The sequence below is a fragment of the Camarhynchus parvulus genome, chromosome 26 (assembly GCF_901933205.1).
Source record: "Camarhynchus parvulus chromosome 26, STF_HiC, whole genome shotgun sequence".
Lineage (NCBI taxonomy): Eukaryota > Metazoa > Chordata > Aves > Passeriformes > Thraupidae > Camarhynchus > Camarhynchus parvulus.
The window spans coordinates 2,946,314-2,963,313 of NC_044596.1; the positions used below are offsets into that span (position 1 = coordinate 2,946,314).

A 17,000-nucleotide genomic window follows, 5' to 3' on the forward strand; every position below is an offset into this window, starting at 1 on the left:
ATCTCATCTATAAAAATTTTCTCTTGCCCTGCCGAGGTCCGTCCAGCAGGACAGTTCCAGGCACTCTGCCTGCCCCCAGGGCAGTGTTATGTCTTTATACTAAAAACTACGTGTACAATATTTACAATTAATTCCCAATACCTGTCACCTATGTTAGACAGTGAGCTTCTGCTCTAAACCAATCTAAAAGTGCCAACATCACAGCAGAAGATGGAGGCCAAGAAGAAGAAGGAGAAAGGCTGGACATACCCAGATCCCTCCATCTTGCCTCCTGAACCCCCATACCAAAAACCCCAAAATCTACTTTTCCACCCTGTGATAACTTCACGATAACTTCCTACCTAAACTGTTGTGGCTGCTGATCTTCATCTAAGGTCGGTAATTTACTCCATGGGTCATAATCCAACCCAGAGGTGTTTTGGGCTCTGTGCAGGGTCTCTGAGCCCCCTGGCAGGGGTCCTGGCCATCCAGGACAGCCAGAGGGATGTGCTGGGTTCCCACACCTGCACTCATGGAACAGCATTTAATTGAGCTGTTTATTTGCATATGCTATAAATGAACCTATTTGTTATATACACTTTATCTCTTTGTTAGAAAGCCATTCCTTTTTATACACTGGTCTGATACAGGTGGACCTGATTGGTCATTTAATCAACACACCATCACCACTGGCTAATTAAGGAAACCCCCTTTGGTAAACATCTTATGAGAAAACAACTGCTCAAAACACCAGCTGCAAGATTGTTTTAGTTCTTTCTCTCAGCCTTCTCAAAACTCCCCAAAACATTTCCTGGGGAAGTTTATCTGGCTTTCTCTGGCCAGACTGTCAATATCCACAGAGGCAAAGCTGTGTAATGACTGCAGCGACTGAGGCAGGGGTTTGGGGGTTAATAAACATCCTGAGCCATCAGCAGGACCCCAAACCTGTAGGGTTTTCTTTCCACACAATCAAAATCTTCCCTGCCCTTCCCTTGGAGCCCTTGCTCAGACAGGGCACAAATGACTCAGCTCAGGTCAGCAGCTCCCTCCAGCCTGACAAAAAAAAGAGGCTCTACAACAACTGCATGGCCTCTGTCACACCTGCACATCTCTGATGTCCCAACAAAAAGTCCTCTTTCCATGTCTCCCATGAGAAATATTTGGGGGCTTATCACAAATAACAGAGAAAATAAAACTCCAGCAGCTCTCACTGGGGTTTCTTCATGCCAGGCAGTGCTGGCAGGTCACCAAGACAGAGTTAAGAACTTGTCAGAACATCCTGGTCCTCATCCAGGTGCTGCAGCATCCCACACCTGCACTGTGACAGGGCAGTGCCACCCATGCTGCCTTTGGTGCCATCCCCATGGAAAATATCTTGGAAAGGATCTTGTTTGTGTCTCCTCCACATTAATTATTGGCACCTCATTAGCAATGTTTGGCTTTGGGAAATGGGCTGAGAAGCATCAGGAAGTAAAAGCAATAAATATCAACAATAAAAGCAGAGTGCACAGGCAGTGCTGGTGCAGGGCTGTGCACCCCGGAGAAGTTTCTGGAAAGGTTTGGGTTTAACTGAACCCCCAACTTCCAGATAGAAACTGCTGCTTATTCCCCTTCCCAGAGACATTCAGTGCTCAGCAGATTTGCACTTCTGCAGTTCTGAGGTCAGCCTGGGGGATGCCTGCCCATGGCCCAGCCGCCTTGGGCAGCTCTGGGGGCTGCCCCAGGGCTGAGGCATCACAGAACCAGTCAGAGAATCAGGGAAGGGACATTATGGAAGGGACATAAACCTTGGAATGGAAGGGACATTAAACCCCATCCTGGGCAGGGACACCTCCCACTGTCCCAGGCTGCTCCAAGCCCCGTCCAACCTGGCCTTGGGCACTGCCAGGGATCCAGGGGCAGCCACAGCTGCTCTGGGCACCCTGTGCCAGGGCCTGCCCACCCTCACAGGGAACAATTCCTTCCTAACACCCAATCTAACCCTGCCCTTATTCACCCTAAACCCACTCCCCTTTCCCTGCCAGGCCATTCCTGGTGCAAAGCCCCTCTCCAGCCTTCCTGGAGCCCCTTCAGGCACTGCAAGGCTCTATCAGCTCTTCCCAAAGCCCCTGTGGAAGGAAAGCAGAGCCCCAGAAGCCCAGACCTCGAGGAGGGAGGGAGGGGAGGACACTCACCCTGAGTCCCCATGGGCAGCAGCAGCAGAACCAGCACTGCCAGGAGCTGCCCTGGCATGGTGAGGGGTGGGAGCTGCCCTGGCAAGGAGAGATCCTCTGCCCTGAGAGCCTGCCAGGGAAGGGGAAGCAGCAGTGGGAAGTTGGGGACAGGCTAAAGACGCCACTGACACCACCCCCAGCCCTGGGATGTGCAAGGCAGGGGAGGCTGCTCTGGGCACAGAGGGAGTGAGGGGGGTTCACAGCTCAAAGTGCTCTGCAGCAGCCTGGCCTCGTGTCTGGAGCAGGTTTACACCCAGGGCAGGTGGGGTGGGGGGTCAGGCTGCTGTGGAAACACCCCCCACATCCCTGCATTCGTGGAACAGCACCTAATTGAGCTGTTTATTTGCATACAATTTAAATAAACCTATTTGTTATACACATTTTATGTATTATCTGTACTTCATATGTATTAAAGAAATACTTCCCTTTACTAGAGATAGGACTAGCACTTCATATGTACTTCATATGTATTACAGAAATTCTTCCCTTTACTAGAGATTATTAAAACCCAGACAGAGCTGTTTGTACAATTTCAGGTTTATTTTAATCTCTGGTCCCATCACAAGACACGTGGCCCACACAGTGCTTCCCCTTCACTGGATGGTGCAGGAAAAAAAAAAATCAAAACCATTCATTTCTTTCTGTACACTGTTATTTGTCCTTGGGGAACACGCAGAGATCTGGCACTTCCATCCTGCTTGGGAAGAATACCTGGCATTTTTGCTTTGCTAGGACAGAGGCTTTGAGGTTTTCTTGGTGATGAGAAAAGTAATTAGGCAGTGAAGGGGCTGTTCCCACTAATGAGTGCAGTGTGTGAACTGGGCAGCACTGGGATAGACTGGAGAGGTGCAGCAGCTGCAGGTGAGTGGCTCTCACCGTGTTCATGCCTGTTTCTACCACCAAAATTCACTTTCCTCTCAGTTCCTTCCTAACTGTGCACTGCCAGTGTAGCAAACAGATCTAAATGTGAAGCTTTGAAAGGCATAAAGTGATCTACAAACTGAACCAGGTGAGCTCTAAAAATTGACTCACAAATCATTGACTCACAAGTCATTGACTCCTCATGTGACCAAATCTGTGGCCAATTGTTAAATTTTGTCCTGGCTACTTCAGCATTAGCACAAATTACAAAGTCATAAAAATCCTCAGTCAGCGTCATGATCCAACACAGAGAGGATGATTCTTACAATCCCAGTGCCACCAGTCAGCTGTAGGTGGTGATTCTTAGCTCCTTTTCAAGTTTCTGGATCTCCAGGAAGAGCTTTTGGACTTCCAGCTGGGTTTTCAGTTCTGACAGAGGCATTCCACACTGGAAAGCTGCTTTGTTTCGAAGAACCCTCTCACACACCTCACTTTTCCTCTTAAAAAGAACCAAAACAAAGGCAGAGTGAGACTCCAGTGCGGGGTGACAAAGCAACCACTCTCATGAAGCTGGACCAAAGCTACAAATGGGGCAAGAAACAGGAAGAACGGGGCAGCTGGTGGGACTTACACACGTGGGTGGTGGTGTCCAGGTGCCATCAGCTGAACAGGTGGTTTTGGAAGGTGCCACTAAGCGCCCATCACGTCTGCAGTAGAAGGTCACAGTTTCATTCACCTCATACCACATCTTGTTGAAGTTCACCACAACATCGTCCTGCCTGGGGAGCCTGGGGCACTGAACTGAGGGGGAAACACACACAAAAAACCCAATAGTGGGAGGAGATGGAGGAGAAAAATCTCCCTGTGACCCAGCAGAGCAGCCCCTGGGCCGTGCAGGGCAGGGCTGGCACTCACCTGGCTGGCAGGTGGGCACGGGCGGGTCCCAGGTGCCATCAGCCAGGCACTGGCTCTGGGCAGCACCACGCAGCCCGAAGCCTTCCTCACAGGAGAAGTGCAGGAGCAGCCCGTAGGGAAAGGTGAACATCTGTGGGGTCATCCTTCCCCTCTCCACCACGGGCTTGGGGCACCGAACCGCTGTGGGACAGAGCAGAGCTGGCACTGGGCTCTGGGCACAGCAGAGACCGGGCAGGGCTGCTCCTCCTGAGCTCTGATGGCCCCCGGTGAGGAGAACCAGGGTCTGATGTTGGGAAGGATGAAAATTTGACAAGGAAGTCACACAGATATGTGGGCTTGCCAGAAAGATTTTTGAATGTAGAATCTGAAGAAGGAATAGAGATGGAAGCAAGTTTTGATAGAGAAGAAAAGAATTGCTGAGCCAGTCTTACTGGATAACCAAGGAGGCAAAGGGTTTGTTAGTTAGAAGGGGTTTTTAGGGCTTAGAGCAAAAGATAAACCCACCCCAAACAAGAAGATGTTTTTACCAAGCAGAAAGGTAGCACAGGCAAACAAGTCAGCGAAGCTGCAAGTAGAAAAAAGGTCTCAGAATTTTCCACTGCAAGAAAACTGAAAAACAACTTCTAGCTTAAACTGTAATGCACTAACTTTTAGTGATTGGAGAACAGTAACATGAATATGGTAATTATAGTAGTTATGATAGGCTATAGATAATAGTTAAGGTATAGATTGGTTCTACTTCATTGGTATGAAGATGCTCAGCAAAGAAAATGTATATAATGCAATGTAACCAAAAGAAAAATGTATAATGCATTGTACCCAAAACCAAAGGGTCTCCAGGCCTGCCTGCAGGTGGAGCTGACAGCTGTAGGCACAGCTCTGTCACCCACCACCCTGGACTGCTGTGACACCTTGGATACAATAAACTGCATTTTGGAGAGCTGCCTGGAATCCCACACTCATTTCGGCTCTTACAGTCTGCCTCTTCGAGAAGGATCATCCCCCCTCCTGTGGAGGAAGCAGCATCTGCAGGCAGCCCTGCTCACTTTAACCCCGTTGTTCTGAGTGCTGGCACTGCCATGCCCTGATCCCACAGTGACCCCAAACTGTCAGCGTTCAGGAGCACAGAATCACAGAATGATTACATGCAGGTGCTTTTATTGAAGAGCTCTGGGTGTCAGGGCTGCTCAGACTCAAATCTGACCCAACATGGTTTTGAGCTGAACATATTATATATCTCTATATTTCTATATTTCTATATTTCTATATTTCTATATTTCTATATAAATATATAAATGTATATAAATGTATAAATGTATAAATATATTTATATGTAAGTATATTTTATATGTATATATTTATATGTTATATTTCATATATTTCTATTTTATGATTATTTTATCTTTTATATTTTGTAGTTATATTTTATATTTTATATTATATACATTTTTTATATTCTACCGTTATATAACTTACATATTAATTATTAAACTTACATTGTTCTATTGTAAACATTGATTTCATCCAAGCATGGATGGATTTCTCATGATCCCCCTCAAACCCCTAACATAGTTTCTCATGATTCTTTAAACAATAATTATATCAAATCACATCTAACAATCTATCATTTATCATATACTGACTACACAGACGCTGTTTCACATATTCTAGCAAACACAAGGCCTTGTTTGTGTCTCCTCCACATTAATTATTTCCCAGGGCTTACCTTCAATATTTTCCCAGGGCCTACTAAGCCAAACTTTCTTTCTAACTCCCCGAATTTTCTATGATTTTAAAATCTTTTACTACCAAAACCACTCACCCCTGCACTCCGGGGCAGGTCCACTCCACGCCAGGCTCTTGCCATCGTCCGAGGTGCAGTAGAGGGACTCGTCCCCCACCAGGGACAGCCCCTCTGCACAGCTGTAGGTCACCTTGGAGCCATAAGAGAACTCCCTGCCACCTCTGCCAGAGTGCTGCCCAAAGGCAATCTGGGGAGGGGGCCCACAGACTGTGTAAAAAAACGGAATTGAGAAAGAAAGACACGTGCAGTGCAGTTAGCACCTTCAGGTGAGAACCAAAAACATTTCTGTGAAATCAGCACAAAGTTCATTTTGTGGTTGGTGTGAGGCAAATTCACAGGGAGCTGCTGCCTGGATTCTGGCCTCTTAGAGCACCCCAGAAATATCAGGATATTTCCAGTGGTGGCCTCCCCACTCCTGAAGTGTTCAAGAAACACGTGGATGTGGCACAGTGGGATTCACTCAAAGCCTGGACCTGATGATGTTGGAGGTATTTTCCAACTTCAATGATTCTAATTGCAGCTCTGGGGAGGGGACACTTGGCTGAGGTCGTGTCCCCAGGAGCAGGAGCTGCAGGCAGATCACCCACTGGTGGCAGGAGATCTCTTGTTCCCTGCGTGTCACACGTACCTTTGTCACAGAAGGGCACCTCGGGCTCCCAGCTCAGATCAGCCCCACAGGTGATGGACTCAGAGCCCCTGAGGACAAAGCCCTCCTCACAGGCCAGCCTCACCTGGGTCCCCACTGTGTAGTCACTGCTGCTTTTATAAACCTCCTTTCCATGAGGGATGTCTGGCTTTGGGCAATGTGGTTCTAGAAACAATGGGAAAGAAAGGATGTTGTGTGTTTCCAAAAAGAACTCCAGTCATGTTTTCTATGAAGAAGAGCTACCAACAAATCTGAACCATGGCAGAAAAGTGACCATGCCCCAGGTGCAGGTCTCAGGCTGCCTCTCTAACCCTGAAGGGTCAGCACAGGGAATTGTCCATGCTCTAATCTGCCTGCCCTGGGAGGTGGAGCAGGTTTTTCCCTCCTGGCAAGGTTTTCCTGAGTTTTTCAAGATATTGCTGTGGTGCTGGGTCAGGAGTTGGAGCAGTATCAGTTATTTACTCATTTTCTCCTGACAGGGGAAATGCCTTGGGAACATATTCTGCTCCCCAGCCTCATGTCAGCAAAGCAGCCCCAAACACAAACCACATCCCCTTCCAGCGGGGTAAGTGTCTCCCTGGGTTCCTCAGGAACCTCCCAAGCCTCTAGAAGCTTCCAACCCACCAGCCTTGCACCCCTCCAGACACCAGCTCAGCCCTGCCAGAACCCTGCCCTTTTTCCACAGGGCCCATCTGGACCTTTTGCTGCCTGTATCTTCCACATTAACCCAGGAGAAGTACACCTGGGGCCACCTGGAGTGGGGGGAAAATTCTCCATGGCTTCTGTCATGCTCATCTCACCACTCTGTCCCACCTGGAATGCACTCTGGCACTGCCGGATCCCATTCACCATCGCTGCCACAGAGGAGGGTGATGCTGCTGCCGCGGCCTTTGAAAGCAAATCCTTCACTGCACGCCACCTCCAGCCTGTCCCCGCTCTCATAAACCTCTTTCACTTGCCATGGGTGCAAGGGCCTTCCATTTGGGATGTCTGGATCTGGGCAAGGAACTCCTGGGAAATGCCAAACATCAGCGAGGGTGAAACCACGGTAAAGCCAAGCGGGTGACGGGAAATTTGTTGTGAACACAAGGATGGACGGACAGACACATCATGATATTAAATCTGCCCCAAAAGTATCCCTGGGCGTTCCTGGGATGTGGAATGTTGGTGGTGCACCCTCAAGAGCACAATGGGTATTTTCCAGAGGTTCAAGGAGCTGGCAAATAAAGCAAAGCCAACTCTGCAGCTGGGGAATAAATCAAAGGAATTCCAGAGTCAGCAAAGACCACACTGGGCCCTGGAGCATCCCCCTGTCCCCCAGGCTGTCACCACCCCACGTGCAGCTCCTTCACACACTCTGGCAGTCACAAAAGCCCCAGGCACTCACTTTCACACGGAGGTGGGGCTTCACTCCACACAAAGTCCTGCAGGCAGCTGATGTTCCAGGTGGTTAGCCCTGCTCTGAAGTGGTGGCCCTGCTGGCACTCGTAGGTGACCACGGTGTCCACAGGGAACAGGTTGCCAGCCAGCCTGGTTTTCAGAGCATTCCTCACATCTGGGGGGTCATCACAGCTGCCTGGGGGTGAGACAGCAGTTTAGGGACAGTGCTGCACCACAGAGCCTGGCATGGAGGGAATTCGGGTGAAAACCACAGGCTCACATTGTTCATTTGTTCATTCTGAGATGCATTGAATCATCCAGGTTCAGGAAGAGGAAAGAGGGAATGCAAAGGAAACAAATGAAGATATACAGATTTTTTTCCCCCTGAAGAGAGACTTTTCACAAGGGCATGGGGTGACAGGACAAAGGGGAAAGGCTTTAAGATGAAGGAGGATGGGTTTAGATCAGATATTGGGAAGAAATTCTTCCCTATGAGGGTGATGCTCAGAGAAGCTGTGGCTGCCCCAACCCTAGAAGTGTCCAAGGAGAGGTTGGACAGGGCTTGGAGCAGCCTGGGCTAGTGAAAGTTGTCCCTGACCATGGCAGGAGGTGGATGAGATGGGCTTTTAGGTCTCTCCCAACCCCAACCATTCCAGGACTATGATTTTGTACCACACAATGATTTTCACTGTTACAACAATCTGTAATTTCCAATCAAGCTGATACTCCCTGAGCAGGGGGGAGTCCCAGGGGTGCTGTCCTGGAAGAATCCCCAACCCACATTGGGCACCAACTGTAGGAATCCCCAACAAACGTTGGGCACCAGTGTAAGAATCCGTGTCTGGGTGGGCTGTTCAGGTCCAATCCAGCAGCTATGGACCCCAGCCCACACGATCTTACATGGACAGAGGCAAAAGACCAGAAATTCTCCACATGGACACCAGCATACTACGTGTATTTCCAAGGTGGGAAAGAGGCCAGCTCAGGGGGTTTTAAGAGGGAAAAAGCCTGTGATAAGAGAGGGGAAGAACAAACCATGTGATATAAACTGTTCAGTGCAATATAAAGACGACTCAGTGCAAATCTCCAATCACCCAGTGCAAAACAACAACTAAATAAACTATTTAGTGCAGTACAGCACTGTCCCTGCAGACTCACTGCGCTGGCAGAGGGGCAGGGGGGGCTCCCAGAGGCCGTTGTCCCTGCAGGTGGAGGCCTCGCTGCCGCTCAGGCTGTAGCGCAGGTTGCAGTCGAACACCACCGTGTCCCCAAAGCTGTAGTCAGGCTGGTATCCACTCAGCAGCTTCCCATTCTCCACTCTTGGCTGCTCGCAGGTCACCACTGGGCCAGGGGAAGCACACAGGGAAGCAGCAGTTAGGCTCCAGACAGGAGATGTGAGGTTTATGATATTGTCCCAGATTGCAAGGCAAGGTGTATTCTGTTGCCATCTGTTAGAGGTGTGGCAGTTATCTTCTCGTAATTGGGCAGTTTTTCTTTATCTCTTCCACAATCACTCCTCCTTCTGGGGAGACATCTGCTGATAAGAGGCCATTGAATGTCCCTGCATGGCTGATAAGAGCTACAGCATCCCATTGGGAGATGTGAGCCCAGAGGGAGGAGCCAAGCATTCCTACCTGGATAGAATCTGGAGATTCTGGAACACCAGCATGGCTTCTGCACTGGATTGCCCAGAGGAACAGCAGCTGCCTCTTCCCCTGGATCTCCAGAGGCAGAGACTGCACCTTTCTGCAGGATCCCTGCTCCAGCAGAACCACCCCTGACACTGCAGGAGGGCTGAGCCACAATTCCAATGGGACTGCTGCCAGCACCCTGACCCACAGGGTGTCAGCTTGGGTTCTGACTCTGGCAGTGTTGGTTTAGTTCACTGCATTGTTTATTTTATCCTTTTATTTTCTTCCCTATTAAAGAACTGTTATTCCTGCTCCCTTATTTCTTGCCTGAGATCCCCTTAATTTCAAATTTATAACAGTTTGGAGGGAGGGGGTTTACATTTTCCATTTCAGGGGAGGCTCCTGCCTTCCTTAGCAGACACCTGTCTTTCCAAACTGAGACAGATACATGGGATATATGGGATATGAGGGTTTTGAAAAAGCCCCCATCACCTTTTTGCAGAAGGGCTGAAAACGGCCAGGACAGCAGCAGAGTGACGCGGTGGTTTTGTACATCTTACCCTATGTTACAGCACAGGTTTTTAAGGCAAAGCATAAAAGGAACCCAGGGGAACAGGTTTGGGAATTCTTTGCAGCTGTTCTGTTTCACAGCAGGCGAGAGGGATCCCCTGCCCTGTGAGCACAGTAAAATCCCACTCCCACCTCCCTGCTGACTCCGTGGCCGTGAGGGGCGACCCCAATTCCTGTCACAGCTGCCACACTCGGAGGGCCCCATCTGCAAGAGGTGATTCCATTCCAGCAGGATGGAGGGGAGAGGAGGTTCCAAGGGAGGAAACAGCAGAGCAGGAGCAGGCAGCAGTGCAGGGGCTGGTGCTGGGATGTGGGAGCAGCTCACCTTTGCATTCTGGAGCTGGGCTGCTCCACACACCGTTCAGGTTGTCCTTGCTTGTGCAGAAAATGGAGGCCTCTCCCAGCAGGGAGAAAGGTCTCTCTCCCTTCCTGGTCCTGTGGCACTGGTAGGTGACAGAGTCCCCATACTGAAAATGGTCCTTGTCCATCCCATTGTGCTGCCCATTTGCTATTTCTGGAGGGGGTGCACAGGGAATCGCTGTGGAAGAAGGGGAAGATCATCATGGGAATGAGAAGAAGAGGGAAAAAAAGAATTTAATAAGTTTTAAACCAAAGATCTGGCCAGAAAAAGGTGGAAACAGGCGGTAGCAGAAGGGTCAGAAATCAAAGGCAGGTCTTGAGGAACTGCACCAGCCCCAAGCTCTGGCTGGGCACTGAGAGGGTTTGGGATATCCCAGGCTCAAATGCAGCTGCATCAGTCCCAGAGAGTGAAAGAACATTTCTGCAGGAAGGGAAACACAGATTAAAAACGTCTTTCTAGGCTTCACCATGCCAAAATCCTGAGCAGATGCCACTGAGATACCAAAATCCTCAGCAGAGCAACACAACAGCCTCTTTATCCAGCCCCAGCCACATCCCAGATAATTAAAGAATAGATAATTAAGGAACTCTGCTTACCCTGACAGGTGGGAATATCTCTGTCCCATGTAAGAACCTCATTTCTGAGCACACATTCTATCTCAGAGTCTCCAATCAGTCTGTACCTGTGTGAGACAGGGGAGAGGGAATTGTCCCACAGACTCAGTCCTGATGTGTCACCCACATCACCAGCAGCAAGGTTTGGGCTCCTTTGTCAGAATTCCAGAGATCAGAAATTGGTCAGAAAGTGTCACTTTCTCAAGGACACACTGGCTTTTGACAAAAACATCTTTTTAATTTAAAAAATGACATGTTTCTAAGGAAATGCATAAACTTTGTCAACTACTTACAGCTCCGAGCTCAGTATTCACATCTTTCCTTCAAAAGGACCCTGAAACATTTGGAATGGTTTGAAAAGAGCCAAGAGGGTGAACCAGAGTTTGGGAAGAGCTGCCTCAAAGCAGGAGATTAAGACACTCACAGTCAGTCTTAAAGCTCCCAAAAGAAAACTTAAAAGGTATTCCAGTCAGGGTCTGTAATTACCTACATGGAGGAGGCTCTGACAGCAAAGGGGGGAAAAGCTTTGGAAAACTGGCTGGAGAGGAAGAAGCCCTGTGGCCCAGGTGCTCGTGGCTTACCCAGTGTTGCAGGTGAAGTTCACTTTGGAACCAAAGGTGAACGCTCCAGGCATGACCAGTCTGCCATTGGCCAGCTCCCCGGGGTAGCTGCACGCCTTGGCTGGGGACAACAGGGCTCCAGTCAGCTCCCAGCTCAGTTTCTTGGCAGGAAAGCCAAAGAGTTGCCCAGTTCTGAGCCAGGGGATGGAGCAGAGTTCCCTCCAACCCAAAGTTATTCCCAGTGCTGGCCAGACCTGCCCCATGAGCTGGGGTTTGCAGAGATCTGTGGCACCATCTCTGCCCAGCTAAAACACCCTCCCTCTGCAGCTCAAATGCTTTTCTAGACACAGGGGCTCAAAATGCCTGAGCAGAAGGACATCCTTTGAGTCAGCAGTGAAGCACAGCCAGCACCAGAGGTGATTTCAGCTCCTGCCCTCCCTGCCAGCACCCACAGGAACAAACCCAGTGCTTCCCTTCGGGTCACTCATTGCCACCATCCCCAGGGCTCACTTTGGGTTCTGCTCCAACAGAAGGAGCTGGCTGCATCAGCAATCAAAACCAAAAGCCACAGAATCCCAGAATGGTTGGGGAGGGACCCTAGAGATGATCTTGTACCAACCTAAGTGTCACTGTCATATTTTCTGGAAAATCTCTTTGCCCAGAATTCTTCTTCTGGGAAGCTGAGAAGCCTCAGAGAAAAATGAAAACAATAATGATCCGATTTGCTTCTCTTGTGTTTTGCTGCTTTGGAATGTGATTTGGACATTGTTTACCAACAGGTGCATGTTCTGACACTTTTAGTATAGTTTTAGTATAGTATTTTTTAATATCATAAAATAATAAATCAGCCTTCTGGGAACATGGAGTCAGATTCATTCCTTCGTCTTCCATCCGGGGACCCCGAAACTCCCACACCCACGGGCAGGGACACCCCAGACACACTCACGAATGCAGATGTCACTCGATCCACGCCACACCCCGTTCACTCCGCAGGTGAGGACGTTGGAAACGCGAGCATTTCTCACGTAGCCTGGCCTGCAGACAAACTCAACCCTGTAGCCATAGGGGAAGTGCTCGATGCCCTCCAGCCGCCGCTTGGGCTCTGCTGATGGTGATCGTGGTGGAGGGAGACAGCGACCTGGGGACACAGAGCCCTGTCACCATGACATCTTCTGAAAAATCCTCTTTGCCCAGGATTTTCTCCTGGGAAGCTGAGAAGCCTCAGAGAGGAATGAAAACAATAATTATCTGATTGCTGCTCTTGTGTTTTGCTGCTTTGGAACGTGGCTTGGACATCGTTTACCAAGAGGTGTGTGAAAAATGGGTATTTTATGACTGGCTTTTTGCAAACATTCAAATGAATATTATATGTGTTATGTTAGAAAGTTATGCTGTATTAATTTTTTTAAGTAGTGTGTTAAATATTGTTTTAGGTTATAACATAATGATAAAATAGAAACCATGTATGTGAGATATTTTTTTAAGAAAGGAATGAGGTACTCGCACCAGACAGCAGCCACAGGACACCTAAATCTTTCAGAGAAAGGGAATTTATTGCTCTTGTATCAGAAGAAATGAACTTCTTCCCACCTCACTCAGCCCTGAAGATTCAGAGGAAGAAATTGACACTGATCAGACAGAATCCTGTGTTTGAATGGAATTTATGCATCATGGATGAGGTGTATGAATATGCAACAGGCTGTTGTTTTTAAGGGTTAATCCTCTGTTAACATGGGTCCTTTTTCGGGCTTATGTTGCCCAGAAAAGCTACCCAGACTGTCTGTAACTCTTTCTCATATTGTCCTAATCCAAATTGTCCAAATTATTATTACTCTAATTATATTGCTATTTTTATAACCATTTTATTACTATTAAACTTTTAAAATTCTAAAAACAAGTGATTGGCGTTTTTTTCACAAGGTGAATGTTTGATTGGTTCCACGTGGATTGTTTTTAATTAATGACCAATCACAGGCAGCTGTGTCAGACTCTGAGGAGTCAGTCACGAGCTTTCATTATCATTCTTGTGAAGCCCTCTGATGTATCCTTTCCTTTCTTTAGTACAGTTTTAGTATAGTATAAGATAATAAATATAATGTAGTGTAATGTAATATATAATAATATAATGTAATATAATATAATATAATGTAATATAATAATATAATATAATATAATATAATATAATATAATATAATATAATATAATATAATATAATATAATATAATATAATATAATATAATATAATATAATATAATATAATATAATATAATATAATATAATATAATATAATATAATGTAATATGATGTAATATAATATGATGTAATGTAATATAATATAATGTAATGTAATATAATATAATGTAATGTAATATAATGTAATATAATATAATGTAATGTAATATAATGTAATGTAATATAATATAATGTAATATAATGTAATGTAATGTAATATAATGTAATGTAATATAATGTAATGTAATATAATGTAATGTAATGTAATGTAATGTAATATAATGTAATGTAATGTGATGTGATGTGATGTGATGTGATGTGATGTGATGTGATGTGATGTGATGTAATGTAATGTAATATAATATAATGTAATATAATATAATATAATATAATATAATGTAATGTAATATAATATAATGTAATGTAATGTAATATAATATAATGTAATATAATATAATGTAATATAATGTAATGTAATGTAATATAATGTAATGTAATGTAATATAATATAATATAATGTAATGTAATATAATATAATGTAATGTAATGTAATATAATATAATGTAATATAATGTAATGTAATGTAATGTAATGTAATGTAATGTAATATAATATAATATAATGTAATGTAATATAATATAATGTAATATAATATAATGTAATATAATGTAATGTAATATAATGTAATGTAATGTAATGTAATATAATATAATATAATGTAATGTAATATAATGTAATGTAATGTAATGTAATATAATATAATGTAATATAATGTAATGTAATATAATGTAATGTAATGTAATGTAATATAATATAATATAATGTAATGTAATATAATGTAATGTAATGTAATGTAATATAATATAATGTAATATAATGTAATGTAATGTAATGTAATGTAATGTAATGTAATATAATATAATATAATGTAATGTAATATAATGTAATGTAATGTAATGTAATGTAATGTAATGTAATGTAATGTAATGTAATATAATATAATATAATATAATGTAATATAATATAATATAATGTAATGTAATGTAATGTAATGTAATGTAATGTAATGTAATGTAATATAATATAATATAATGTAATGTAATATAATATAATGTAATGTAATGTAATGTAATGTAATGTAATGTAATGTAATGTAATGTAATGTAATGTAATATAATATAATATAATATAATATAATATAATATAATATAATATAATATAATATAATATAATTAATATAATATAATATATCAGCCGTCTGAGAACATGGAGTCAGATTCTCATCTCTCACCTCGTCCTGGGGACCTCACAAACACCACAAGCCCATGTCACAGATTGTTCTGGTTTGTTCCTCTGAGGACCCCCTCAGTGCCCCAAAGCAAAGAGAAGAGCAGCCTGTGGCTGGCAGGGATCTGACCCCTCCAGGCCCACTCCTTGCATCTCAAAGTCCAGATGAAGCATTTCTTCTCCCCACTTAGCATAAATTATTGCACTTTCTCAGCTAAGATAGTTTTGTACCTGCTTCCCGCAGAAAGAAGAAAAAAAAAAAAAGGCAAAGGAAGAGCTGATCACAAAGATTTACAGAGCCCTTGAAGTGCACAAGCAATGAGGAAAAGAGAAGGATTCAAGTCTTGTAGAACCCAGGAGAAGGTTTTCCTCCAGGGGTCTCGTTCCATCCTGGTGGACTCATTCACTTACTGTGGACAGTGACAATGAGAGCAGCAGTGAGGAGCGACCCAAGCACAGCTGCACAGCTCCTCTGCCTCCCCAGCTCCAAAGCTGACATGTTTATTCCTGCCTGCAGGTCCCACAGATGTCACTACATTCCCCTCCTGGCCCAGTACCTGTGAAGGGAGCAGAGGGGTATTTGGGGGTGTTTATACTCAGCTATATGCACAGGTCTGATTTCTCCACCCCTGAGCAGTTCCTACAGTCACACGAGAGGAGCAGAAGGAAGAGGAGCTGAATTTTTTTTCTGGAAATTTAGGAGTAAAATACTTTATTCGTAGTAATAAATCTCTTTGGAAGGAAATAAATTCCTAGTCAGGACAAATCCTGCTGGGGTCACCAGAAGAGCTCCCTAACAATGAATCACCCTCAGGGAGAGAACTATCCAAGCAAAAAGATCCATCAATCTGTGCAAATATTCCCTGAGTAAAGTGAATATTTCAAGCTATAAGGCTCACAGGTCAATCACACCAAACTGCTTTACAAAATGGAATTGAAGTGCACTTTGCACTCACCTGACACCCCTAGGGAGCTGGAAGAGCCCTCTCTGTGTTATCCAGGGTCATTCATGAGCCTGAGGCCTCCCAAAGTTCCAGAATCTCCCAGTGCCTGCTTCCCTCCTGGGAATGAGCATCCCCCTCACTGCTCCCTGTCCTAAACCCAACACCTCCCATGCCTGCTTCACTCCTCTGCCTTTCTTTCAGCCCTTGCCTCCCCTCCTGGATTAATCTGATTTAATTTCCTGGCCTGGGTGCCTGCTGGAGCTGCACAGGAGCTGCAGCCCAGCTCCCAGGAGCAGCCCTTGGAGCTGCCAGGCTGGGTTTTGTCTTACCTGGGGCTGTGGAGGCAGGAGATGGAGAGCCCTGGTGTGTTCAGCACACACAGGATGGAACAGGGTCTGCTCTCTTCCAGCTCCCCAGGCAAAGGAGGAGTTTTATAGTGCCCACATGCTTAGATCTGGCCCCACAGAGAGAAACTTCAGTGCTGCAGAAATCAGAGCTGGTCCGCTGACCCATAAATCATTAACTCCTCCCGAGCAAGAAGGAAAGAGTTTATTCCTCCCACAGAACAAAACCCGACAAAACTGAATGCAACCCGAGCAGATGTTGAAATTGTTTGGTTTTTATGTGCGGAGGTGCCAAGTCTCTGAAATAATCCTTGCTGAGCTGCTCCACTGGGACCTCGGGTGCACTGAGGGGTGCCAGGGGAGCTGCTTCACCCCAGGGCAAGGCCACCCTGAGTCCATCCCCTCTTCTCAGGTTTTGTGTTGCTGGAATGGCTCCTGAGGTATTAAAAAGTCTTTTTTCCCAGCCCCAAGACTGAAGAAGTCAAGATTCCTCTGCTCTGGTTCTCAAGGTTGTTTATTTTCTTTTATCTATTCCATTCTTTCTCTGACCTGCTGAGATCTGCCCAGCAGGTTGGTTCGAGGCACACTGACCACCTCTGGGGTGGTATTGGCTTTTTATACTAAAAACTACATGTACATTATTTACAATAATTTTCCAA

General features: G+C 45.5%; 1 protein-coding gene across 1 annotated transcript; it reads right to left on the reverse strand.

Annotated features, from left to right (window-relative positions):
* Nucleotides 1-3,396: 3,396 nt before the first annotated feature.
* On the reverse strand, nucleotides 3,397-12,830 carry LOC115913499 (complement component receptor 1-like protein). The gene is made up of 13 exons (XM_030965544.1): nucleotides 12,818-12,830; nucleotides 12,481-12,672; nucleotides 11,556-11,655; nucleotides 10,957-11,042; nucleotides 10,325-10,537; nucleotides 8,957-9,139; nucleotides 7,806-7,994; nucleotides 7,232-7,429; nucleotides 6,401-6,583; nucleotides 5,791-5,979; nucleotides 3,969-4,148; nucleotides 3,685-3,854; nucleotides 3,397-3,552 (listed from the first exon to the last, which is right to left on the reverse strand). Exons 1-13 carry the CDS (start codon nucleotides 12,828-12,830, stop codon nucleotides 3,397-3,399), a joined length of 2,052 nt encoding a protein of 683 aa, XP_030821404.1.
* Between the last annotated feature and the right edge of the window lie 4,170 nt (nucleotides 12,831-17,000).